This window comes from Oryx dammah, unplaced genomic scaffold (assembly GCF_014754425.2).
Source record: "Oryx dammah isolate SB20612 unplaced genomic scaffold, SCBI_Odam_1.1 HiC_scaffold_25, whole genome shotgun sequence".
In the NCBI taxonomy this organism is placed as follows: Eukaryota; Metazoa; Chordata; class Mammalia; order Artiodactyla; family Bovidae; genus Oryx; species Oryx dammah.
In genome coordinates, this window is record NW_024070209.1 from 74568434 (window position 1) to 74595862 (window position 27429).

General features: G+C 50.7%; 1 protein-coding gene across 2 annotated transcripts in view; it reads right to left on the reverse strand.

The window, feature by feature from the left end:
* Positions 1-27429, reverse strand: part of KLHL29 (kelch like family member 29) — a 237734-nt gene that overhangs the window by 125082 nt on the left and 85223 nt on the right. For both annotated transcript variants that reach the window (XM_040224542.1, XM_040224541.1), the window contains exon 2: positions 20159-20488. In XM_040224542.1, coding sequence (XP_040080476.1) covers positions 20159-20443 — 285 coding nt within the window. In that variant the 5' untranslated portion in view covers positions 20444-20488. The remainder of the gene's footprint in view (positions 1-20158; positions 20489-27429) is intronic.

Here is a 27429-nt window from a genome sequence, read left to right on the forward strand (position 1 = left end):
AGGGCTGGAGAAACTCGCTTTAATTGCACTTTGAAAGTTTTCTAAATTGGATCACTTGTGTTATAGGAAGCAGGCAGGTGGTCAATAGAAAGCTTTTGGAAACATTTTTTGACATGGAGGAAAAAGGTGTGATGGTGTTTCATCTCACCTCGGCCAAGAGGAGGTCAGCAGGCCATCTGGACCCAGGGTTAAACTCCGAGCATCAAGGGCCCAAATGCCCAGCTCCTGCTTGGGTGGGCCTTCTTTAAGGAGATCCAGGGAAGAGGGATTTGCCTGTACTGTAGCAGTTTCCTAGGGTGGCCTTGGCAAATTGCCACCAGCTGAGGGGCTTACGTGATAGAAATGTATCCTTCCTCAGTTTTGGAGCCAAAAGTCCAAAGTCAAGGGGTCAGCTGGCCACAGGCAGTCTGAAGGCCCTAGGGAGAAGGCTGTGTCGTTTCTCCCAGCTTCTGTTGGCCCCAGGCATTCCTTGGGTTGTGGCAGCACCACTCCAGTCTCCAGTCTTCGTACGGCTGTCCTCTCTGCGTGTCAAATCTCCCTTTCCGTTCTCTCAAAACGATGCTTACCGCTAGTTTTAGGGCTCACTCTGATCCAGGATGATCCTACTTTGAGAACCTCATTTTAACTATACCTGCAAAGACCCTATTTCCAAGTAAGATCACATTCAGAGTTTCTGGGTGGACATTTGGTTTGGAGGATTACTGTTCAACCCACTTCTCGGACATTAAATCCTAACTCTGCTTTCTCATTAATTTTAAAGATGAGATAGGCATTTTCGGAGGAGGCCCATTCTTTCCTTTTTTCTTTTTTTAACGTTTGATCACTTTGTTTTTTAAAAATTTGTTTATTTGGCTGTGTGCTGGGTCTGGGTTTTTGTTGCTGTGCAAGCAGGCTTCCTCTAGTTTCAGAGAGCAGGGGTTGCGCTCTAGTTGGGGACCACAGGCTTCTGGTTGCAGTGGCTTCTCTTGTTGAAGAGCACAGGCTCCAGGCACACAGGCCTCACTAGTTGCAGCTCACAGGCTTATTAGTTGTGGCTGGCGGGCCCGACAGCGTGAGCTCAATAGTTGTGGCCCATGGGCTTATTTGCTCCTCGGCATGTGGAATCTTCCCAGACCAGGGATCAAACTCATGTCCCCTGTACTGGCAGGCGGATTCTTATCCACTGTGCCCCCAGGGAAGTCCTTTTTTTTTTTTTTTTTTTGAGTATATATAATTGCTTTACAATGTTGTGTTAGTTTCTGCTGTACAAAAAAGTGAATGAGCTATCTGTGTATATATATACATATCCATTCCCTCCTTCTTGTGCCTCCCATTGCATCCCAACCCCCATCCCACCCATCTAGGTCATCACAGAGCTCCATCTTAAAATACAGATCAGACTCCTACCTGGTGGGGCTGGTGAGGCTGGTGTGGCTGGGAAATTTTGGTAAAGTCTCAAGTAAGCAGAGGACAGGTTTGAGGCACAAAGCCCAGATCCCCCAGCTGTGTTCTCAGACCACAAAGCAGATGGCTGCCTGGAACCCCAAGAAGTCCCTTGTGGGGCAGGGCCATTCAGGCAGCTGTGAAAGCCGCTGCCATTCCCGGGAAGCCCCCCCAAGTCATGGCCCTGAGACACCACCAGGCCTTCTTGCCCTCCACTTCTACCACCATTCCCGGCTCTGGGCTGGTGCTTAGAAATGTTAAATAACAATAATAATAATAACATGTCTGAGTGTGACGCTTTAATAGCCAATCTTTCATTTTCCTACTTTATTCCTGAGATTTTAAGAACTGTGCCCTTCCTGCACAAAACATCAGGGTGCATTTATATTAAAAAATGAAACTAATTAAAATGTTTGAAAACCATAAACCACACCACCATAAAACAGCAGCAGCCCTATTTTTCCAGTCGCAAAAGATTTTTCTTCCTTGTTTTGTGGCCCACCCTGGTGAGCAGACTACGGGAGGTGGGAGCCCAGGGCAGCGGTGTTAACCTCTGAGTGGGACCTCTGGTTTCCTGACTCTGACTGGGCATCTGAGGGAAGCAAGGCTGGTGTAGCGGCCAGAGGGCTGGACTCACATGGGGGAGGCTTCAGGACAAGCTACCATTCAGGTCATCAGAACGTAACCCACTTAATGAGTGCTTGTGTCTTGGGAGGGTTTTCCCAAGGTGAACCCCAGTGCTTAAACATAGCGATGCTGTTGGCTCCACAGTGCTGAGCTAGGCGGGGGTGGCTGTAGGGTTAGGTTGATGTGTGGTCACTGCCTGTGACTGGCTTGTCCTTCACCACAAATGAGATGCCTACGATGGGGAGGGACACTGCCTTCACAAAAGTCCATACTGGGACTTCCCTGATGGTCCAGCGTTAAGAATCCGCCTGCTGATGTTGGGGACACAGGTTTGATCCCTGGTCTGGGAGGATCCCACATGCCTTGGGGCAACTAAGCCTGTGAGCCACGCTCAAGAACCTGTGCTCTGCAACAAGAGAAGCTACTGCAATGAGAAGCCCAGGCACCACAACTAGAGGGTAGCTCCCGCTCATTGCAATTAGAGAAAGCCTGTGCGCAGCAAAGACCTAGCACAGCCAAAAATTGAAAGGAAAAAAAAAAAAACACACCAAACAGATGAGCCAGAGAATCTTCTCAGTAAATAAAGTGAGTACATTTGCAGAATGACTAAACAATAGAGAATTCCAGCAATGTGCCCCACGCTGGAAGGGCAGGCAGGCGGGATGGTGGGGGCCAGGAGAAGACCAAGCACACACACTAAAAGGCCAGAGTTTCACTAGAGCTGTCCCACGAGGCAAGAGGCATCTGAAGAACATGGCAGAAACCAGCAAGGCGTCAGTGTTTAAATGCTCACACTTCGCGTTTTCTCTGATAAGAGTCCATTTATCTGAAAAAAAAAATTACCCCCCAGGGAATTTCTCTATAAAACTAAATCCATATTATCAGACTCACAGACATGGAGAACAGATTTGTGCTTGCCAAGGGGCAGGGGGTAGGGGGAAGGAGGCCTGGGAGTTCGGGATCAGCAGATACAGACTCTTGTATATAGAATGGATAAACAATAGAGTGCCGGGAACTACATTCAACATCCTGTGATAAACCACCATGGAAGAGAATAAAAAATAATAATGTCTCTATGTGTATAGCTGAGTCACTTTGCTGTACAGCAGAGATGGACACAACACTGTAAATCAACCATACTTCAGTAAAAAAGATTAAATTAAAAAACAACTAAACCCGTATTTTACACGTTGACACTACCACCTCCAGCATTACTGAGCACTTCCTGTTTGCCCAGGGATGGGCAATAATTTTTAACCAGAAATTCCAAAATTCTTACATAGTCCCTGTAAGGTAGTATTGTTGTTGCCCCCATTTTACAGATGAGGAAAATGAGGCTATGGAACGGTTAAGCAACTTAACAATGATGTGAGCCCAAGGCTATCTGTCTTTAAGACCTGTGTCCTTCCCAATTCATGTTCTGCCTTGCGTGGTACCACGGGCTCCCACACGCCCTGGCTGAGCTCACCTGTGTCAGAGTTGGGGCTTAGAACTGTCGTTGGGCTGAAGTGTGGCACACAAAGTGAGCAGAGATGGAATCGCTGAGGGCCCTAAGCCGCTTTATGTTCAGTTTGGAGTAATTGCACTTTTAAAAGCAGGTGTGGAAAGATCAGGTTTTCAGTGATGGGGAGAATGGATGAGACAGAGTGGGCAGACTGGAGGCAGGGAGATGGGCAGGGAGGCTTCCTCTGTTCCCCAGGTGATGTGGTCTGGACCATGGTAGTGAAATGGAAACAAGGAAATGAATGGGTGGACTTGAGAAACATCTGAAGGTGGACCTGATGGGCAGTGATGGGGGTGCTGAGGAGAAGTGATGGAGATGGTGAGGAGAGGTGATGGGATGAAGATGGAGGAGAGTCCCGGTCCCTCACACAGCTGTGTGGGTGGTGGACCTGGCCCTGAGCCAGGAGTTCCAGAAGGAGGAAGCAGTTTGAGGCTGAGGAGGCAGGGTTTAATTCTGGGCATTTTCTATTTGAGGGTCCTGGCAGATACCTAAGGGGAGACATCCAAGCAAAAGAATTGGGACTCAGAGGCATGGGCTTTGGAGTAAGAAAGGTCTGAGTTCAAGTCCCATTTTTAGCACTTATGAACAATTTGCCCAGGCTCTGAAACTCTATCTCCTCGTGTGTGAAACGGGGTTAATTGTGGGCTCACATGAGGTTGTTGTAAGAACTGAAACAGAACATGGCAAACTCTTGGCACGGTGCCTGGGTCTCCATAAATGGTTTAAAAAGCAAAACAACAGCAAAAACACAACTACCATCACAACCACTCACAAGCAGAATGTGGGTTGGAGCCCAGGACTGACTGTTCAGGACACAAGTCCTGGATTTGAGATCATCGGATGCAGGAGATGATTTTTCATTTCATGGAAGCACAGTAATTGCTTTGCAAAATGCCCTACTTTGGGGCTCCTTGAATCAGTGAAAAACTAGTGTATTTCAAAACGTATTGAATTTATTTGTAGCTATTGACTACAATCACAGAGAGGCACACGAAGAACTAGAGGCAGTCACAGCACTTCTCTGAAATGAGAATATATGACCACGGAAAGGTGGAATATGATTTTTAAAAGTGCACAACTATTTTTTTATTGTAAAGCAAGTGAATTTCCACCTTCTTCTAACACTTCAGTTTAATAATTCAACACATACTGAGCACACAGCAGGCCAGTGTGAGATGCTACCAATGCAAAACCTAAGATTACAGAATCTTTTGTCTCAAGGGAAGGGAGGCCACGTTTTGAAGGCCGTGGCCATCATAAGAGATCACACCTATGGACTGTGTACTAGACACCAGACGTCTCATTACTAATTCATTTAATTGCCCTCACAACCCAATAGAGAAGATTATATTATTACCCCCTTTAATAGAAGGGGAAACCAGGCTCTGAGAGGCTAAGCAACTTGCTAAAAATCACACAGCTAGAAAGCTGAATTGGAGGAGGGAATGGCCACCCACTCCAGTATTCTTGCCTGGAGAACCTCATGAACAGAGGAACCTGGCAGGCTATAGTCCATGGGGTCGCAAAGGGTCGGACACGACTGAACTGAAGCAGCTTAGCATGCATACACGCAGAGAGCTGAAGCATCAGGGTTTAAAAGCAGCGAGGCTGACACTGAAGTCAAGGCTCCTCATCCCATCGCTGTGCTGGGGTGGAGGAGTGTTGGTACTTCATAGCTGGTGTGTTTACACATTGGGTGTCCCCACTAGGGTGAATGAATGTGGTCAGCTAACCTACTGATTGTCCCACAGTCCATGTGAAAAACCTTCTGACCCTGACCGCCTCTTACACTGCCCACCCGCCTCCTCTCTCTAGTCACCCCAGGAGCTCTACCCAGTAGACGCCAAAGTTGCAATCCGGGAACAACCTCTCTAATAATAAAGGGGAATCACTAACTTACCAGTGACCAGCTGCTTCAGAACTCCCCATAAATTTAGCAGTGGTCACAGGAAAATTTTTTCAGCCCCTGGAGTCTCTAGACAGAGGGGCTTCTGAACAAGGCCAGAGGCAGGGACTGAGTGTCCACCTGCTTTGTCCAGCTCTGCACTTGGGGCAAAAAAGGCTCGGGGCTCCCTCTCATATTCTCCTTTCAGATTTTTCTTGGGGGCAGCCAGGCCACTGCTTCAAGCCAAGTTCTTGACTTCAAAGACAAAAGATGGAACCCAGCATTAGCCAGGGCCATGTGGAGACTCCGGAGGCTGGCACAGCCAGCAGGTAATGGATCTTTCGGGACCACCGAGCAGGACCAAGAGACCCACTGGAGACGGGTGTCACCAGCCAGGGCTTGCTTTACTGGGGCCAAAGCAGCCGATGCATGACCAGCTCCCGGACCCTGGATGTATGGGTGTTTAGATCTCTGCACCTAAGACAGGCAAAGGTGGGTGTGAGAAGTAGTGGGAAGGATGCTGCTGACCCTGTGATGCTAAGCAGAGCCTGCAAAGCCAGGGTTCCACAGACGGGAGGAAAGCAACACAGAATATCCAGACTCCGGGCGAGTTTGCTAGAAAACCCAGCATCTGGTGTTGGACGCGGCAGTTCCTGATTTCTCCTGGGAAGGAGGGTTTTCTTGGAAGCCTGATGCTAATTTTAGAGAACCTTTGGACCAGCCGTGCACAGGCTTTTCCCACAGCCGTGTGAGCTGTCAGATCAAGGGGCGCCGTCAGCCTGGGGAGAGAACCACTGGGATCTCAGAAATGATGCACCCAAATTCCGAGCACCAGTGTCTTTCTCAATTATTTACAAGGAACACAATGTGGTGGAATGGAATCTAATTCATAATGCCTCTTTAATGCCTTCGTAACACAGTATTCACAATATTCCCTTCTCATCTCAGCACGTGACAAGTTGCCACTATTGAATTCCCATTAATATGAATTATGGGTACAATATATTTTGCCCAATATTCTCTCTCTCCTCAGCCTAATGTTGTAGGCAAATAAAAAATCATACGTTCAGCATATTCTTGACGCACGAGGTGATGGCGGTGCAGACTCTGTCTGTTCCTGCTGGGGTGGAGGTGCCAGAGCTGGAGGGGGGGTCCCCCGGCCCCCGAGCTCAGTTGAGGTGAGTAAGCTGCAGGGCTTGAGGCTTCCCCAACCTCTGCTCTCTTCTTGGGATCCCAGGCACCATCCGATTCAGGTTTTTCCCGCCCCACGGCAGGCCCGTGTCTCCACATCATGGCAGCAACACGAGGAGTCAGGAAGCCGGCTGGAAGGGTGTTCACAATGTGAGCCTGGGCGCTGCACCTCCTGGCTGGGTTATATGGTGAGGGTGAGCATGGCGCCCACCTTGTACAATCATTGTGGGAGGCAGTGAATGCATACACTTAGAACCCTGGCCAGCCCTAGTAGAGAGCATTCAACAAACGTTAGCCACCTCAAGGACATGTCTGGGGCCCTGGCTGGCCAGCAGTCCTGAACTGGATCCTAGGATGGCTTCCGAGTTCACGAGGAGAGTGCATGCTTGTGCCAGGGAGGTCATGTGTCATGTCCAGAGTACACAGCTGGCGAGATTTAGAATTGCTGTTGAACGGGACACAGCTGAGGCTGCACCTGCAGCCCCAGGTCTTGAGGTGCTGGAGAAAACGATCACAAATACACCTTCCAATGGCTCCATCATCCCCCAGGACCCTCCTTCCTCAGGGTGTGGCTCCCCGCCATGCTTGGCAGTCACCTGCTGAGAGTGGGAAGGCTGAGCATCCTCCCAAGGCAGCGAGGCCCCCTCGTGAGTCAGGACAGGACTCCTCCATGACACCGACCCTGCCGTCACCCAGGCCCCGCTTCTGGAGGCCCGGCCGCCCTCCCGCCCATTCCTCGGGGGTTCTTCCCCACGTGTCAGTCAAGCCTGCGTGGGTCTGTGTCAGGCGCCTTCGTTTGATTGTCCGCCATTCTAGACCCTGTGACTGGTGCTCTCATTTCTCTGCATAAAGGAAATTCTATGATGAGTCAGCTCTGCCCGGATTTACACAGATATTTCCTCTCTCTTTTGATGGCCGGGCACTTATTTATTTCTATTCTTTTTTGCTGTGGTCACATATGTATGACACAGAACTGGCCATTTTTACCATTTTATAGTACGCAATTAGTGGCAGTCATTACATTCACAATGCCTGTAAACATCAGCACTATTCTAATCCTTTTTCATGACCCAAAACAGAAAGTGTACCCATTAAATAGTAACTCCCCATCCTCCACTGAGCTCCTTTCTGTCTCTATGAATGAGGGCATTTATTTTTGTAAAGTGTTTTTGCTTTGCTCTTTCTTGTGGACCTCACAACAGTCCAGTGAAGTGGGCACTATTGTGTCCACCTTATAGGTAAGGAAATGGAGTCTTGGAGAGCTTAAGTGTCCCGCCTTGAGGTCACTCATCCAGTGAAACGTGGACTTGGGCCTTGAACCCAAACTCCTTCCTTTGACCTGGGGTCTTCCCCCTATTCCTGGGAAGAATGCCTCCCAGAAGGGAGATGGTAACAGTTACCTTTTCCTGCTCTTCTTTCTGTTCCCCCAAAGCAGTGCTGACCCGACAGGGAAGGCAGTCATAAGTCATGGCTGCTTCAATCCCATCTGAAGTTAAAGGCCAGGATTCCATGGCACCTCCAGGGCCCAGCCCATGTTTAAATCCATGGGAACAGCTGAGGCACCAAGAAAGAGTGCCCCCTTGAGCTTGGGTATTGCTGGTATTGCTCCAAGCCTACCCGGCAATGCCTGTGGGTAGTTTTGATAATCTAGACTAGCCTTCTGGGGTGGAACAGGCCAGAGCAGTCTGAACACAGCCATAAATGTGGACACCAGCTGTGCACAATGTCATAGACCAACACAGAAACCGTGAGAAAGAGAAGAGGTAGTCTCGAGGCTTAGTATTCCCCAGGACCCTGTGTCTAAGCTGTGTCTGCACCTTCCTCATAGCTTGGTTCAGCTTGGCTCGTCATCCCTGGGAGGTGTGGGGCTGAACTATGCAGTCCTACACATGCTTCGGTCCTGACATCCCTGGTTGTTTCAGGCTGTTGATGAGCTTACCTGCTTCAGTGGGGAGCCTGTGGTATCTCTTTAGGAGATGCTGCTGACTCCAGGGGAGATGTTCATGGAAAGATGTTCAGCCAGTTACTCACGTTAACAGATTTCACTGAGGACTGTGTGAAGGGGGCCCATATAGAGCTAGATGCCTGGATCCTGGAGTTGGACTGCCCAGGGCTGAGTCCCAGCCCTGGTGATCTTGGACAAGTCCCCTGGTCTTTCTCATTCTAAGTAAAGGTCATCATAATGACCTCAGAGGCCTGCGATGAGAATTTAAAAAATTCCTGTTGGGGACCTCCCTGGTGGTCCAGGGGTTAAGAATCTGCCTTGCCATTCAGGGGATGTGAATTTGATCCCTGGCCAGAGAACTAAGATCCCATGCGCCCATAGGGCAACGAAGCCTATGTGCTGAAACTACTGAGATCGCCCCCTCTGGAGCCCCTGAGTCACAACTAGAGAGTCCGTGTGCTGCAATGAAAGATCCTGCATGATGCAGTGATGACCCTGCATGCTGCAACCTAAGGCCTGACTCGGCCGAATAAATAAATAAGTAAATAAATTAAAAGTTAATGTTGAGCAGTGCCTGGAACAAAGTAATGACTGCACAAATGCTTTAAATGAAACAAACATAAACTGCAGGGAATTAGAGGTAAATGGGAGAAAAATCTCAAGGAGGTATGAATACTTGAGAGAAGAGGTTTCGATCCCAGGACTCCAAATGAGAGAAGGGAAGAGGTGTGGAACCCAGGGTGAAAACCTCGATGCACAGAATCCATACAGCCAGCATGGCTTTGTTAGTTGCAACACAGAGAGTGAGCCCACACAGCCCTCAGTGTGGCTCACATGCAGGTCTCATCTTCATCCCCATCACAGGCAGACACTGAAATTACTCTTCTTTGAAGACTCATCCACCATGTAGATAGATATGGGTAAAGATGAGGTCAAAGGCATGTATTCCTACCTACCCCCACAATAGGTGCTAAATAAAAGAATAAATCACTCCCAAATCACTGTGGATGGTGACTGCAGCCATGAAATTAAAAGATGCTTGTCCCTTGGAAGAAAAGATATGACAAACCTAGAGAGCATGTTAAAAAGCAGAGACATCACTTTGCCGACAAGGATCAGAATAGTCAAAGCTATGGTTTTTCCAGTAGTCATGTATGAATATAAGAGTTGGACCATAAAAAAGGGTGAGTGCCAAAGAATTGATGCCTTCCAACTGTGGTGCTGGAGAAAACTCTCGAGAGTCCCTTGGACAGCAAGGAGATCAAACAAGTCAATCCTAAAGGAAATCAACCCTGAATATTTATTGGAAGCTGCAGCTGAAGCTCCAATACTTTGGCCACCTGATGCGAAAAGCCTGCTCATTGGAAAAGACCCTGTTCCTGGGAAAGATTGCGGGCAGGAGGAGAAAGGGGTGACAAAGGATGAGATGGTTGGATGGCATCACTGACTCAATGGACATGAGTTTGAGCAAACTCCGAGAGATAATGAAGGACAGGGAAGCCTGGTGTGCTGCAGTCCATGGGGTTGCAAAGAATCAGACATGACTTAGCAGCTGAACAACAAAAAGAATAAATATTCACATGCCTAAATTCATTCTGTCCTCAAACATTTATTGAGAACCTTTATATACTGGGTATCATGTGGACCTTACTCCTATGGAGTTCACTGCCTAGTAAGGAGACAAATTAATAAATGGATAGGTACCATATATTATAGGTATTTATATGGACATAAACAAAAGTGTCATGGGAAATAAGAAATCATAGCCTTTTTTTTCACCACAGAGGTGTTAACATTTAGAGTTTCAGTTGCAGGATGAATAAGAGTGTTTCTGGGCAGGCAAGAGAGGGAATGAAAATTCTGGTAGGAGGAAGTGGCAAGTGGCAGAGGCCCTGGAGCCTGAGAGCTCCTCTCATGTGGCTGAAGTGGGTGAAAGGGGCGATGCTCCTAAATGACCCCGTGGCTCAGGCACCCAAGGTGCTGGGTTCCACTCAGACAGAAACACAGCCCCATGAAGTATAGGGGCGGCAAGCTGTGCCCTGGTGTTGGCATTCAGGGAAGCAGCAGACAGAAGAGGCCCTGCACACAGCAGAGCTGAAATCAATGAGTAATAGGCAGAGAGCATCACAAAGGCCACTGCGCCCATCTTTAGCAACCAGTGTGGCAGGCGAGGTCTGGGAGGTGGAAGAAGACATCTATACTGTTGCTTGGGAACTGTCTATGCTGCGGAGACAGTATTAAAAATAATTTATTTTAAAAATACAACCAGCATAGGTATTAGTTCAGGTAACAAAAGCCCAGAGGCAAGCAGGGCTGCAGCATTCGGGCTCTGGTGCCAGATTGCTGGAATTCTCTTGTTTTTCTCTTCCTTGTGTGTTTGGCTTCACCCTCAGGCTTGTAGCATGATGATTATAGCAGTCCTAGGCATCATGTCCAGACATGACCATGTCCAGGGGAAGGATTTCTTTTTTCTGTGACTCTTCCTTAGAGGCAAGAAAACCTTTCCCCAAGTCCCCAGATAGGATTACCCTCGTGTTCCGCTGCCCAGCACTGGGTCCATGACCCTTCCTGAACCAATGACGGGGGAAGGGAAATGGGATTGCCACGCCTGGTGTTGAAGCACCATAATCCCAGTGTGGACCAGGGTTTGCTTTCCCAAAGTATGGGAAGTGGTGGCTGCCTGAACAGAACTGAGGCTGGGTAGACAGCCAGCAACCCCCACCACAGACCTCAAAGGTCACGTTGTCAAGTCTGGTGTGGATCTCCACCTTCTGCACCCTCACAGCAAGGGCCACCCGACCCACTCACAGGCTTGGCCATTCTACTTCCCTGTTTCTACCTCCTATCCCCTAGCCTGCTGGCTTTAGGGCCACTTCTCACCTGGTGAAGGAGTTCTTTAAGGAGCAGGTCAAGAATCTGGTTCTTATCTGATGCTAGTCTCGTGCTGAGTTGGGCAGAGCATGGAGCACTCTGCTGGCAGCCCCACAGGGTGGGGGCATGGGGAAACCCCTGTGGCCTTCTAGAAACAAAAGAGGACAGCAAACTTAACCAAGCTGCTTGGGCCTCGGAGCATGTCTGGCAAGGAAGGGGTCATGAGGTAACAGAGAGTGCTTTCCTCAGGGGACTGTAGTCATCATCAGCTAGCAGTTTGGATAGAGGTGCTGATGACTGGCCTTCTGTGATTGGAGTGGGCACCTTGCTTCCTTCTGGGCTCCCAGGACCCCTGTTATGGTGCTAGGGAGCACAAAACACCTATCCATCATCTCATGAAACATCAGGAGAGGGGAGGCTGGGGAGGCCGGACTCCTACCCTGATCATCAAGAAAGGTGTGTGGCAGGCTTCTCTGAACGTAGGCTGATGCTCTGCTGGGTTCTCACGGTTCTTTATTTTTTATATTTATTTATTTATTTATGGCTGTACTGCAAGACATGCTGGGATCTTAGTTCCCTAGCCAGGGATCAAACCTGTGCCCCCTGCAGTGGAAGCATAGAGTCAATCACTGGACCACCAGGGAAGTCCCAGTCATGGCTCTTTATTTGCCAGAGGAAAATGAGGTTTCCTGCCTACGAGTTCTAGAGGTACAGATTCCCAGTGCAAGTGAATGTGCCTGGGCCTCTGGACATGGCAGCAGAGCCGCACAGAGTTCTCCTAAGCCTTCATTTTAGGGCAGTGAATACGGTGTGCAAATGGATAATCTGCTATGTTACCTCAGTGTTACTCGGCAGGGACTCCACAATGGCCCTTCACGGTGGCATGAAGCTCTGGGAAGACTCAAGACCAAGTGGCCACCTGTGGCACAACAGTGGGTAAAGCAGGGGTATGGTCTGTCTGAGTCTGGAGGTGATTCTCCTCATTGAAACAAAACTGAATCCATAGATGCTGATGGTGAACAAGTGAGACCAAGGGGCAATCAGCTCTCCTTTTTATGCATGCTTCCCTGAGTTATTTTTAGCATTACAGACAATTTCCAGTTAACAAATGGGCTGGGTTCTTAAAGTTCATTTGTAATTTGGCTGTTTAGATTTTGGAACATACTTTCCCTATAAAAAAACAATGTTATAAATGGTGATGAGATTCCCAGGCTAGTTCTCCAAAGCCTATTTAACCCATAATGTAGCTAAAATACTGTCCTTCTACAATGAAAAAAAAATTGTTTAATTGCAACATGAGTAATTAAATGAAACAAGGAAAACCATTAAAACTGAATAAGAAGTAGATTTATGTTCATCTTGAATGATGCTGTTTGCAGAAAACCTAATTTAATTTAAGAAGAGGTCTTTCCAAGGGCTTTTTTTGGGAATGGCGCGGGATTTATCCTATTAGGGAGAAACAGCCTGGACTCTGTCCGATCCGCAGTTATTGTATATTTGCACCATGTAACTGGCTCCCTTTCCTGATTTTAGGCTCCTCAGAAAGTCTTCTGGTCTAAATTTGTTTTCTTATGTGGATTCTCACTGGGCAAAGTCCACGAAGTTGGTCTCCTTGGGGGTGAATTTTTGATTCTGAATCAGTAGGTTAGCATCTGTCTTTGAGAATCTTCTGGGAAGAGCAGTGTCTCAGTCCCACCAGCTCTGAGGCAGTGATGGGATTACGCCTTGGAGCCTTGAGGGCTGAGGTCCAAGACCTGCCAGTGGGGCATTCTCAAGGTAACTGCATCGGGCAAGGTTCCCTGGGGGCCAGCTGCACTGCCTTCTCCATGGCAACAGCATCCTCACCAGGTGTCTCCTTTCAGATCTCCCTAGGGCAGCTCTTGGTGTGGATGGCTTGGGTGTCACGCAGGTATGTATAAGTCATGCCGGTTCCCTGTTGGTTTTGCCCGCCAGGCCATGTAGATTGGTTTGTCGGATTGGTCCTATTCCTTCTGCTTGAGGAATGCAAGCCTTGGCCAGAAGCTAGAGAGTGAATAACCATGTTAATGCAAGTGTGCTGACAGCACGGCGGCGGCGGGGGGGGGGTGTTACATATTGCAAAAATTAACCCGAAGCCTTCCTGTCCTTTTGTGTCTGCCTCTTTGCAATGTGGTGAAGCACTTTCTAACCAGAGGTAGGACCTTTCTCCCACTTGAATTTGACTTGGCCTTGTGACTGCTTTGACCAAAAAGATTTTAGCAAAAGTTCCTCAAGCAGAGGCACTTGTGCCCTGAGCCTTGACTTCTTACTGCTCCTGGAAGTCTGAGACCTTCCAGTGTGCAAGCCTGCAATAAGCTGTACAGAGGATGACAGGCCACACGAAGAACTGAGATGTCTCGGCCAACAGACCGCTAAGCACAGGTGTGTGAGTGAGGCCATCCTAGAATGAGCCACCAGCAAGTAGCCACCATGCAAATGAGAGAACCCAGTCCAGAACTGACAACAAACCCACAGAACTGAGATGGTTTTATGCCACTAAATATTGGGATGGTTGTTACGAAGCAAAAGCTAACTTCTATACACAACTGTCTCCAGTCAAGCCCATCTCACAACCTGCCTTCAGAATCCACAGCTGCCTTTCTATATAGATATGGTTCATCCCTTACGAATACGGTAACACGTATAACCTTCTCCCTTCTCTTTGTCCCTTTCATCAAAAGTCTAAGAAATCAAGCCACTCAAATCTACCCTGCCCGAACTATAGGCTTTGGAACAGATGCTTGGGCAATCATGACATTTTTCAATTTTGCACACACTTCGTGACTGATGGATGGATTTTAAGTCAATGAGGATGCAACCTGAACTGTGGCTGCCACTTAAAGTGCAGGCGAAACCCATTAGCTGGGCACGAACAGACACAAGTCGTCTCATGATGCATTATCAGTGCCTGGTAATGCCTCACAAGGGAGATCACAAATCCTTGTTCGTGGGGCAAGAAACGGCCTTCTGGGGAAGCACACACAGTCTGGAGATGTGCCGTAAAAGGGGCTTGAGTGGTTCTCCCAACTTACTGAGCCTACTGCGGCCCTTGGTTTTCAACATGGAAACAGGAGGAGAGAGACGACTACTTCTCATTCTGCAACTGTGCAAAAGCTGCCTTTCTATCCATTCTTGGACCCCCAGAACCACAGGAGAGGGTGCCCCCTCTGCTGGTGGTCTTGTGGTCATTCTCATGATTCCCCATAGAAACCCCAGATCATCCCCCCCAACAAGAGGAACATTTCTCCAAAGAATTTAGGTCATGTGAGGAAGTCATTGTCTCTGGGGTCATTAGGTCCCCCCTGAAAGCCTCAAATGCCCATAAATGTCAAACAATCTGAGGACAGAGCCTGCAGATTCCATGGCCTCTTTTGGTTTTCCCTAGGCCTGGGACACAGGCGAAGTCTCTCTCTTCCCGACTTAGATTTATTTTCAAGGGTTTAGCTCTGAGGAACGACGGGAATGTTTCAGCATGAGTGCTCCTGACCATGTGGAGAAAAGGCCCCCGATACATTTCACAGACATCAGCAAGGATCCTGCAAAGTCCATTCTTTCAGGAACAAAATTGCATTTTATGAAGCCATCCCTTTTCTGTTTCATCTGTCAAGCAGGTTTGTTGAGAATAATTTAAATTTCATGCAGCAGCAACTGTAGGGCTGTGGAGCTTCCTTTCTATTCCATAAACAGGCCTGGTAGCCTTTGTGCTTCTCAGCGGCACTCTCCCCCTGGGCCCTTGACTGCCTGGAGCCTAGAGCCAGAGTACTGGCTCCCAACAACAGGGGGATTGGTCTCCCCCAAATATATGAATACTCTGTTGAACTCAGTTTCTCATTTACGTTTTCAAAATGAACTTTTATTGAGTGTTTAACAAGTGGCAGGTACTAGTCTAAGCTTTTCTGCACATATTAGTTTAACCAATTCTCACTACACTTTCATGAGAAACATATCATTATCATTCCCATTTTACAGACAAAGAAACTGAAGCTTGGAGAGGTCCTTGGCTCCTATGCGGTAGACACAGGATTCAAACCCATTTCTGTTGGACTCAAGGGCTTGAAGTTCTCACCAGCTGTGCAATGTTGAGTTGACACAATCTTCAGCCTAGATTTTTTCTCCCTATAACACAAGAGGTAAATATACCCATTTTCTTGCCAAAATTCAGTGTCCACTGTCAGCTAGGTGGATGAGGGGATGGGAAAAGTTATAACAATGCTGCAATGTTGGTTACCATGGTGAACACATTGTGCCAGGCAGCCTGGGCTGGGGAAGGAGCAAGCCCAGGCTGGTTCTGTTTCTCATTCCCTAGGTGACCTCTGCAAGTCTTTTTTTTTCTCAGTCTCACTCTTCTGACCTACAAAAAAAGGGGTGGGGTTGCAGGCTTACTTTTCTTGGGCTCTGGAAACTTGTGTCCTAGAGGATTAAGAGCTGACCTATGCCCCAGGGAAGCAGTTTATCGGTCTGAGCAAGGAGTGTGTGTGTGTGTGTGTGTGTGTGTGTGTTGGACTGTGTGTGTGAGTGAGTGTGTGTGTGTGTGTGGTGTGAGTGTGTGTGTGTGTGTTTGTGTGTGTGTGTGGTGTGTATCTGGCTAGGCCCTCCCCATGCTTCAGTCACCCAGGAGTTGTGTTTGTCCAACTGGCCTTTCAGCCTTGCATCTAAAACATGCAAGAAATCTTCAGGCTCTGGAAAAAGGAAGAAACCAAAAGATCAACTCAGGCCTGGAGGCTGCAGTGACAGAAAAATTGTCATCATTTCCCTGAGCAGCCACTGGGAGCACAGCCAGCCTTCCTCGTCCTGGAGAGCCAGGACTGCCCCTAACCCTGGGCAGAAGCAGCCCCACACTGGGCAGGGCAGATGAAGGGGCTGCCGTCTCTACATGGGTGGTGACAGCCTGGGATATGGGGGTGCCTGCCGCCCGCAGACTGTGTGACACTCCCCCTGCTCCACGTCCAGCCCACTGCAGATGCTAAGGCCTGACAGTGCCAAGATTTGTCATCTCAGGGGTGGTTCTGGCTCACGCAGCACTAGACCCTCTACAGAGGAAGCCAGGCCAGGACATTCAAACAACATTTACCAATATGGGGTGGTGAAAGTGAAAGTGGAGTGGTGAAAGTGTTAGTTGCTCAGTTGTGTCTGACTCTGCCACCCTGTGGACTCTAGCCCACCAGGCTCGTCTGTCCACAGAATTTCCCAGGCAAGAATACTGGAGTGGGTTGCCATTTCCTTCTCCAGGGGATCTTCCTGACCCAGGGATTGAACCCAGGTCTCCTGCACTGCAGGCCACTGTGTGAGCCACACGTGGGGCAGGGCGGTAGGAATACACAAAAGGAAGTGAAACCCACAGCTCTGCTTCTGGCTTCCATGCAGCTACCTGCCTCCCCAGGTCGTCCACCAGAGGGGGCCTCTGCCCTGTGTAGACACTGGGTTTTCAGGACCTTCCTGGTGGTCCAGTGGTTAAGAATCCACCTTCCAATTCAGAGCACTTGGGCTCAATCCCTAAGTTCAATCCTTAAGAAGTAAGATTACCCCCACAGCACGGAGCAACTACACGGGTGTACCACAACTACTGAGCCTGCGTGCTACGTCTAGAGTCCATGCATCACCATGAAAGATCCCTCATGACACAGTGAAGACCGGATGCAGCCAAAAAAAAAAGTCACTGGGCTTTCTTGGAAGAAAGGGCCTATGGCTGACAAAAGGTGCTAACTCAGTCTCTGTTTGAGGCCCACTGGATGGCCCCTTCCCTCCAGCCCGTCTTGCTGACATGTCACCATGGTCATGTCACAAGGTCAGCTTAGGGCTGTGTTTATGCTAAGTCGCTTCAGTTGTGCCTGACTCCTTGCGACCCTATGGACTGTAGCCCACCAGGCTCCCCATCCATGGGATTCTCCAGGCAAGAATACTGGAGTGGGTTGCCATACCCTCCTCCAGGGGACCTTCCTGACCTAGGGATCAAACCTGGGTCTCTTATGTCTCCTGCATTTATAGGCGGGTTCTTTACTGCCCGCTGGGGAGCCCAGCCTGAGGCTTAACCACTCACAAACTCAGTTCCTGTCCCTGCCTGCTTGGGGCCTAGCTCTTGTTTTCTCATCTGAAGCCTTACCTTTTCCTCTTGGTGAGGCCAGAAAATGATCACCTTTCCTTACAGGGGTGTGGCCTTGTTCCGTAGGCTTCCCCTGGGAGACGGGGACAATGATGATGAGCATACTGCTCTATAGGACATGTGCCAGGCTTGACATGATTCTGAACTCTTTACACGAGTTTTAACTCACATGATCCTCACAACTGTGACAGGCAGGTACAACCACTTATTCCCGTGTTACAGAAGTGAGGCCCAGAGAGGTTATGCAACTGGCCCAGGGTCACTAGCCAGCACGAGATAGAATGGAATTCAAATCCAGGCAGTCTGGCTACAGAGTCTGTCTTCCTCCACTCCACAAAGCGGCCTCTGCCAACAGCCTCAACGGGAGAGGCATCCTCGGGTTACTTGGTTGCACCATCCAGGCCGCAGATTTGTTATATCCTGGCCCATGAGTTCCCTGAGGGCAAGAGCCAAACCTTGGCTGCTCAGGGAAGACACAATTGGTCGACCAGAGAAACCACAGATACCTCCTACTGGCTTGCCTGTCACTTGATGTGGTCCTGTCTTGGCTTAGACAATTAGACTCGGGACAGGAGTCTAGGGGATCGACAGGCCAGAATGGCAGAATGGAACCAGAGCCCAAGTTCAGTCCCAAGGCCCCAGACGGAAGCCACTGCTGTATTTTGTCCTCCCTGCCCACCCCCACTCCCCTTGCCCCATTCTTCTGAGCACCCCAGGAATCCAGGGTGCAGTCAGACAACTTTGCTTGACTGGACAAGCCTCTGCAGGTGTGAAACTGGGCTGGGGATGGTTACGGGGGAAGGTGTGCCAAAGAGCTGGCTGTCCACACAGGCGTAAACTTTTGGCCCCTCTCCCCTCCTAGCTGCCCAGCTTTTTCTTGCCCAGCTGTTGTTTTCTGTCTGAGGCTGGGTTCCTTTCCTCTGTATGCTGTGGTTTGGGGCCCAGCCAGATAGAGATGATGAATATCAAGCTGCTTGAGAGCAAAGCAGGAGCCGTGTGGGCAGGGCAGGCCCTCCCTGAGTTTCCCCTCCACTTCCCTGGCTTGGCAGAGCCCAAACCCCGGCCTGAGGCCCAGCCTGACACTGTCCCTAAAAAGGCCTCCATCCTTGAGAGGGTGGAAACCATCAAGAGGGCTCCCAGGCCCAGCTCCTCCCTCCCCACCTGGAACCCCGGCCATCAGCTCCAGATGCTGCCATCCTCCACATGGCCAACAGCTGGCTTAGCTGAGCAGCTGCCAGATGCGGCCGGCTGGGTCCCCTGGGCCGAGGTCACTGCCCCCGGAGCCGTCCTGGGGGCTGGCGCCTGGGGAGGAATGTGTTTGGCTGGTCCAGGGGCCTCGTGCCCACATTAAGCCTCCGTCTCCTCTCCCCTGTCCAACATTCCTTCCCTTTCCACCTCAGTGGGGTGGTGTTTTCATAACAGGAAAATAAAATCAATAAGGCACTGCCGAAGATGTCAGTGCGCTCCAAGCTGGCCTCCAACGGCTCCATTGTCTCGGGCCTCTGTCGGGCACTGCGCCGGCAGCACTCATAGTTATTAATGGGAAACGGGGCTGAAAGGGAGCTTTGAAAATCGCCGAGACAAAGGCTCAGCACACCTGGAGCGCCACTTTCCAACACCACCGCCACCTCACAATGGCTGGGGCTGGGGCTCCCCTGCCTTTAACTTTTCCTGCAACTTTTATGAAAGCACAAAAGACTAGACACACACACACACACACACACACACACACACGCTGGCCCTGAGATGGCTCCTAGGAGGCAGCTCTGAATGCCTGGCAGAGGTGAAGGGACCTGCAGAGCGCCTGCTTGCCCAGGACACCGGATGGCCGTGAACAGGCTTCCTGCCACCAGCCTGGGTCCCGTCCCTCCAGGGGCTCTGAGTGGCCTGAGGGACACCAGCTCGGCTGGAAGCCAGGCAGGAGCCTTGGCGACATTTTCACTTCCATGGTCGTGGTTGGTAACCCAGACTGCTTTCTGCTGTTGCTTCTGGGGGCTGGAGCCACTTCTGGAAGAGGGAAAGGTGACCTGAAACTGACGCCCCCGAGCCCTGGGTTCCTCCAGGAAGGCGCCCCTTGGACCTCTCCCATAGACTTGGTTCCTCGGAGTCCTCAACTGGAGAAAAGTACTGATGTCACTGGGCTGTCTGGGGCTTGGAGGGGACCCTGGGTGTGCGCATGCTTGATACGAATGCTGGTAGATACGCAGCAGTTTTATGGCCATTTAGGACCAACTGCTGGGCAGAATCTTTTTGCAAACTTGTCACCGGAGCCCCCAAGGGTCTTACCCATCTACAGTCACCCACTTAGAGACCCTGTATCACCACCTTAGAGTTTCACAGCCCTTTTTCTGGTTAAATGTCTTTTGTCCATGTGACAGAGGGCAACACATGGCCTCAGCATCCGCTTGTCTTCCCACAAGTTAGTCACAGAGAGAGAGGCTTTATGGAAACTAAAACCACGTGGACTTTAACAGTTGCCTGGCGCGGCCCCAGGGACACCCGTACTCTGGAGAAGGAAGCATCTGGCCAGGGACTGTGGGGGAGCAGGGCCCCCCGCCCGGCTCCTGCTTGCAGCAGACACCAGAGGGGTCTTACCTTGGTGGTGGTGGCGGGGGTGGAGCTGGCCACGAGGCTGGTGATGGCCTCTCCACTGCCGGTGGTGCAGGGCGTGGGGGCCGTGGCAGGTGTGGGCAGTCGGGAGGGCACCACGGGCAGCGGCAGGAGGCCGGGCCGGGCACTGAGGCTGCTGGCAGAGCTGCCCCCTGCCCCAGCAGTGGCGCTGCAGATGCTGGTGGTCCCATGCGTCCCATTGGCACTCCACTCTCGGCGGTCCCAGCCCACCCGGTAATCTCTTTCGAATCGGCTGTGGTGCCGGGACATCTCGCTGGGCCGTGGCTGCTCCTCACGGGGAAACAGAGGCTGGACCTGCGGGCACAGAGTGGAGAGGAGGGCAGTTTAAACAAAGGGCAGCCCCACCAGGATGCGAGGACAGCCATGGCCGTCAGTACCCATTAAACGTCTTCTCTGGGCACAAAACCATTAGCTCATTTCATATTCACAGCAAGCCCACAAAGCATGGATCATTAGCCCCATCACAGATGAGGAATATGATTTGTCCAGGATCACATGGGAGAAGTGTAGTCAATGAGATTTGAACCCAGTCATAGTTTAAAGTGATGCTTTCTGTTCGGTGGCATCACATTGCCCTGGACGATGCAGACGTGTGCCTGATAATTACGACTAGGACTTATCCCCCGATCCCTGCTGTGAAAACAAGATCCTGTGGACCCCTCAGGCCCTGTTATCCTCAACCCTATGTAGGGTGAAACAGCCATGTCGGGAGACTCACTTTGCGGTGAACGAGGACCTTGACAACAGATCTCATTTGATCCTTAGAGTGGCCTGTGAGTTGGCAAGGTCATCCTCACTTTATGGGCCAGGGAACTCATTAAGAATAAGTGATTCCCTCAAGGTCCAAAAGCTAGAAGGTGAGAATGTGGCCAGGATCTCTGGCCTCCAGACTGTGACTCAGTGTAGGACTCAAGTCCGAGGTGTTAAGCTTTAGGGAGTTGGGAGTTTTCTTTTATAACCTGCGACTCAGTTGCTGGCACCAGAGTCCCCCGGGCTCCCCAGGCTCTGTGAACCAGACCGTCTCCATGCAGCTTTCCCGAATATCCAAACATAAGGCCCTCCATGTTGTCATGGAGACCTAGACATACCAGATACCCCGAGGGCCTCCTGTATCATCAGGGATCGAATTTTGCTCAGCATGACCATGACTTGCCTGGCTCTGCACCAGTCACCCTCAGTCAGGAAGGATGTAAAGATATAAGAAAACCTGTCGCAGTGGGCGAGGCCTCAGTGAGGCACAGGCAGAGGGGGAGAAGTTAGTGCTAGGGTGCCAGGGGCAGATTGAGGTGTTGTCCCCCTGCACATCACATCCCCAGCTCTGCTCCCAGCTCAGGCACGATGTGGTTCTCTTTGATTCTTTTCCTTTCTCCACACACTTTCTGTCTAGGGTGTGAGCTCCTGGAGGTCAAGGACAGCTCCTGGCTCACCTTCCTAACCTTGCCAGTCCAGCTCAGCTCGGGCTGGGGGCTCTGGAATTGCTGGCTACTAAATGGACCACTTTATTTTACAAACTTATATTAAGCCTGATACCACTCTGGTCCTTTCTCATCCAGACCTAGGTGCCAACTTCTAGTGCCACAGAGCCAGAGCCTGGGCCAACCCAATCCAGGCTGTGATGGACAGGGCCCTGGTAACAGCTGTCCCCTATCTTGGCACTGTCCCCTCTGCTGGATACTCGACCCCCACAGCCTGGGCTAAGCCCGCAGGTCCACCGGAAGCAGAGATGACTGTCCCTGTTAAGTTGGATGGTGGGCTCACTTAATTTCATTGCTATGCTTCATAGCTTACACCATGCCACAAAAATTGTATTCAATAGTAACAAAAGTTGTTTTTTCATCTACTCAATAGTAACATCATCAAAACAAAAATGAACCTCCCTTTGATTATCCTCACAAACTTTTCCAACTGTTGTTCTCAGGAGAGCTGGCTGCGCCTGGGGTCATGGTCCCCGCTCCTGCTCTGTCATCTGCTCCCGTGTGGCTCCGGTCACTTGTCTGGGGTCATTCTCACTGAGGTTGAGAAGGACCTGTTTGGTCCATCCAATGGGAAGTTTACACCCATGTCTTCCTTAAAGCCCCTCCCGACCCTCCTTGGCAGAGCTGACCTTCTGGAAAGCTCCTCTGTGCAGTCTGGGTGACATTATGTTCTCTCATTCTTCCTCCTTCCTCTGCCACCCCTCCTCCTGTCTTTCTTGGCTCATTTTTAAGAGGGCCCCTATTTTCTGTTCGTTTCCCACCCTCCACGCTGTCCCTGGATGACCTCATTCAGCCACGTTTCCTGGAGCCTCCCTCGCCTTGCACCACGCCCACCATCCTGCTGCCTGAAGGTACCTAAACATGGTACATCCTTAAATCAACACATTGTTCTTTTGCCCAGACATGCATTCTCAGGAATTCCCTCTCTCAGAGAAAGCCATCTGCCTGTCCCCACGTCCATCCCCGTAACTCACAGCAGGGCTTTTGCGTCTGTTGCTCTAGTTGTTTCTCAAAATCTGCCTCCCTCCATCTGCACATCCACCCCAAAATCATGCCTCCCACATACATTATCTCAACTGGTCCTCTGCCCCCAGCTTCATCCTTCTTGTCCATCCTCCACCAACAGTCCTTGTGGCTTTTTTTTTTTTTTAAAAACTTTGTTTATTTTATTATTACTGCCTTTTGAATCTTTTGGCCGTGGCTTGTAGCGTGTGGGATCTTAGTTCCCCAACCAGGGACTGAAACCAAGTCCCCTGCATTGGTGGTGGCAGTCTCAACCACTGGACCGCCAGAGAATCCCTCCCTTAAGGTTTTTTAAAGCACAGGTCTGGTCACCATCCTTTTCTCTCCTGCTTTAAATACAATCTGATAACAATCCAGACACCTAAGGGTAGCCAGGGGACTCTCGAGCATCTGGGTTGGCTTTCTTTTTTGGCATCATCATTAATTCATTAATGGACTTCCCTGATAGCTCAGTTGGTAAAGAATCCACCTGCAATGCAGGAGACCCAGGTTCAGTTCCTGGGTAGGGAAGATCTGTTGGAGAAGGATAGGCTACACACTCAAGTATTCTGGCCTGGAGAATTCCATGGACTGTATCATGGTCGCAAAAATGGAGTGACTTTCATTTTCACTTCTCATTCTTCCCATCCTGGGGATGAGGTGCTGTCATTCCAAACACATTAGTTTCTGAAGGTATCTCGCCCTCTCTCTGCCTGCGGACAAGCCCACTCTGTTCCTCTGCCAGAATTGGCTTCCCCTGAGTCTGGCTAAGTCCTGTGTGTCTGTTATGATCCAACTCAGCCATTGACTCTTCTCAGAGGTTGTATTAACCACTCCTTTCCCAAGATCAGGTGAGAGAGTTCCTCTGTGCCCCTGAACATCTGCACCCACTATCATTCCAGCATCTGTGGATGGCTGTTGTACATTTGCTACCCTTGAGAGTAAACTCCAGCCTTTATTGTTTCTATAATCCCAGCACCTAGCAATGCCTGGCTTAGAAGAGTGTTCAGGAGATATTTGCTGGATAAATAAACATATGTTTATTTCTTCTTAATTGCTCAATGTTTAAGGAAAAGACAAACACATTTGTGCAAAAGGAGAACCTTAGACATAAAACCCTGAGTCTTCCAGCTGGAAATTCCCTGAAGGCACTGGAGCTAGGGACTGTCCTTTCTAAGAAAGCAGACCTGGAGCCTCTGAAGATAGCTCTGAAAGGAGGCTCTACATGTCCAGAGGCAGCTGAAGCCAGGGCCTAGACTCTGGTCTCCTGAGGCTCACCCGTCAAGGCAGGGTTCTTGCTAATTACCAGCACCCTTGGGTTGACTGCCTTCCTAGGCTGGATCCTAAGTGGGGCAGACATGACGTTCCGAGTTTAAAACACAATGTCCTCTTTCTGCCCATCCATGAAGACCCCTGAATCCTCCCTCGTAGTTGACTGGGATCATGCATCTGAATTCAGGCAGACAGAATGAGTGGGGAAGGGATAAGGCCATCTCCAGAACCCTCTCTTTAAAAACATCTGGTGTGACCCTCTGCTTGCCCTGGTGACCTCAGAGACCATATCTCCCCTCCAGTGCCATTATCTGATGGAAGAGGGTTGCTCCCCATCTCAACCCCATTGCCAGACTTGGCACAATTGGTACATAAATCTTTATCTTTAAGGCCCTGAGATTGGCAGTTTATTTGTTACCTAAGTCTAACCTAGCCTGATTGGCACTAAATCAGCCCCTACCTTCCTACAGAACAACACAACCTCCCATATTGTCAAGGAACCATCTCCTTCCAGCTGCTGAGGATGGAGATCAGGAGGGCTGGCATTCAGGTGGCCTGCACCCCTGAGACAAGCCCAGAGCTGGCACAGCATGTTTGGGATCCAGTCACAGGGCCCTCCTGGGCCCCAACAATACCTCTGGTGCCGATCACATCTCTCAGCTTGCTACCTTGGAGGAGAGGGGCCCCCTGGACCACACTGTGGCTCTCTCCTCCTCACAGTCCTGGTGCATGGCATCAAAGCCAGCCCAGCAGCTCTTCCTCTACCCATCCCCACCCTGCTGCACATCCCTGTGAGTCTCCTGAAAACACCAGAGAGGAGACGGACACTCAGGCAGCTGGAAGCCCCACAATCTGGTCTCAGCCTCTTTTAATATATTCAAAACAAAGGTCAGCTATTTGCATGGCAGGTTTGGGCTCGACTTCATCCCTCAGTTTAATTTCCCCTCTCAAAACGGAATGAAAGGCGCATGCTGCCCGGTGTACCCGGGTGAGACGGCAGAGGGCCAGCACCAGAGGTGGCCATGTCAGTATTTCCTGCTGGGCTGCGGCCTGTGGGACCCCACGTGCATCTGGGGCTGGAGGAAGCGTTCGCCAAGGCAGGAGGAGGCCCCAGGTGCACAAGGCATCTCAGACGAAACTGGTCAAGCAATTACAGGCAAAACATGCAGAAAAGCTTCCTTGTCAACGTGCACACCCGGCAGGCGGCCTGTGAATGGGCAGAGCCCGGCTCGGGGCCCCAGGCACGAGAGAGGAGGGAATCTGGCCACAGTCATTCCCAGGTCTGGAACTCTTAATCAGGGAGCAGGCTCGCCCCTGGGTGGGGTGATTGTGTGGCTAGCATCTTTTAAATTACACACAAGTGTGAAGAAAGATCTCTAGGATCTAAAAAGGCTTAATTTGTGGGTGGGGGCAGGTTAGCCCAAGGTCCAGGGTAGAGACGTTTAGGGGGAGGTCCTGGGTTCAATCTGAAGAGTCTCCCAGGAGTGTTAATCACTCAATCGTGTTCGACTCTTTGCAACCTAAGGCTGTAGCCCTCCAGGCTCCTCTGTCTATGGGATTCTCCAGGCAAGAATATTGGAGTGAATTGCCATACCCTCCTCCAGGGGATCCTAAGGGGCAGGTCCCAGGTTCAGTCTGAAGAGCCTCTCAGAGGCGGGGGTTTTATGTGGGAGGCTTGGCTCTGGCTGCTGGGGTGCTGGGAGGGGACCCACTCCTCCACCAGGGGTGTTGACCTCTGCACCATCCCAGGTATGCTGGGCTGGCAGAGACGACGGGAGGGGGATGTGGCCCCCAACTGGGGCGGGTGGAAGCCCATGTTTGCTTGCCTGAAGCCTCACACCTCCCAGTTCCCTAAAGGCATGCACCACCACCAGCTTGCATGGTGGCCCCATGTGCAGACTCTGGGTTTCCGCTCTTCCAGAACCAGACCTAGATTCAGAGAGCCTGGGCCCAGCACACCACTGGGGAAACTGGTCCCCAACTCTGGTTCCCAGTACCTTCTCTCTGCACACGCCTCTCCTCCCCTGGGGAGAGTGAGGGTAGGGGAGGCCCTGCTCACAGAATCGCAGTGGAGGGGAAGAATGGGGTGAGCACGTCACCCTGGGACACTCCTGAAGGGCCCAAGGGCTGCTGTGGGTGCACAACCATTGGCCCTGCACCACCCCTCCCCTACGCCCTGCCCCTACCTCCCCGATCAGAGCCACACAGACTAGAGCTCATTACACACGGGTTGATGCCAAGCCTAAGGAAAGAGCCCCACAGCACCCTAACGGGGGAGGAGGCCCACACTGACCAGCTCCAGGGAGAACAATGACCCTCCAGTCCAACTAACTCAGGGCTGAGATGATCCCTCAAAAGTATTACAGGGTCAGCCTCCAAGCCCCCTTGTGAGGAAGACCTTCTTCCTCATCCAGGACTCCTCCCTGGGAGAGAGAGGAGGGTCTGTTCCTGCTGCCCCCCAACTCCTGAGGGATAAGGTGCTGGCTCCCATGATGACTCACTTGCTCACCAGAAAGGGTATGGGCTCCCCGACCAGGGGCCTGGGCCCGGGACCTCCACACACGCGCTCCACGCTTGGGCTCCCCTTCACCTGGAGTGAGTGGAAGTCAGAAGTCGGCTTCCCTGCCTACTGGGCACTGGGGCCAAGCCCTCATTCTGGTCATCGCCACTGAGCACCAGGTGTGCTGGGATGCAGGCAACATCACCTTGTCCTGGGTCTCTTTCTCTTCCCTTGGAGGAGTCAGAGGTGGGTTGCTAACTGGGATGAAAACAAAATGATGCAACTGCCCCAGCCCCTGACTTCCAGCTCCTGCCCCAAACCTCTGCCCCTAGAACGCTCATCTCCCAGCCTCTCTCCTTCTCTGGGCTCCTGATGCCCAAATGGAAAGTGTACCTTGGGCCTTCACTCTGCACCAAGCCTTGCTTGTCTTAGTTTTGCTGCAGCCACTGAAAGAAATGATTCTGCTCGCCTGGAATTTGAGCAAAAGTTTTAAGTGTTGTTTATTTTATTTTTACATTTTCTATGCCGTGGTTGCATGCATGCATGCGTGCTAAGTCCCTTCAGTCATGTCTGACTCTGGACTGTAGCCCACCGAGGCTCCTCTGTCCATGGGATTCTCCAGACAAGAATACTGGAATGGGTTGGAGGATCAAACTGCTGCCCTCTACCAGGGGATCTTCCCAACCCAGGGATTGAACCTGCATCTCTATGTCTTCTGCATTGCCAGGAGGGTTCTTTATCACTACCACCACCTGGGAAGCCCCTGTTGTGGTTAGATTACGTTTATAATGATAGAAAAGGGAATGTCTTTACTTTAGAGTTGTATAAGAACCAGTCTGGCACTACAGAGTCTACCCATCCTTTCCCACTGGGAAATATGGGCTCCATCCCAGTCACTGCCTGGCTTAAGGTCTGGTTCAGACACTGGAAAGCATGCACAGAGCTGGACCATTTCATGCTCAACGCTCCAGTCAGACCCCGGGAGC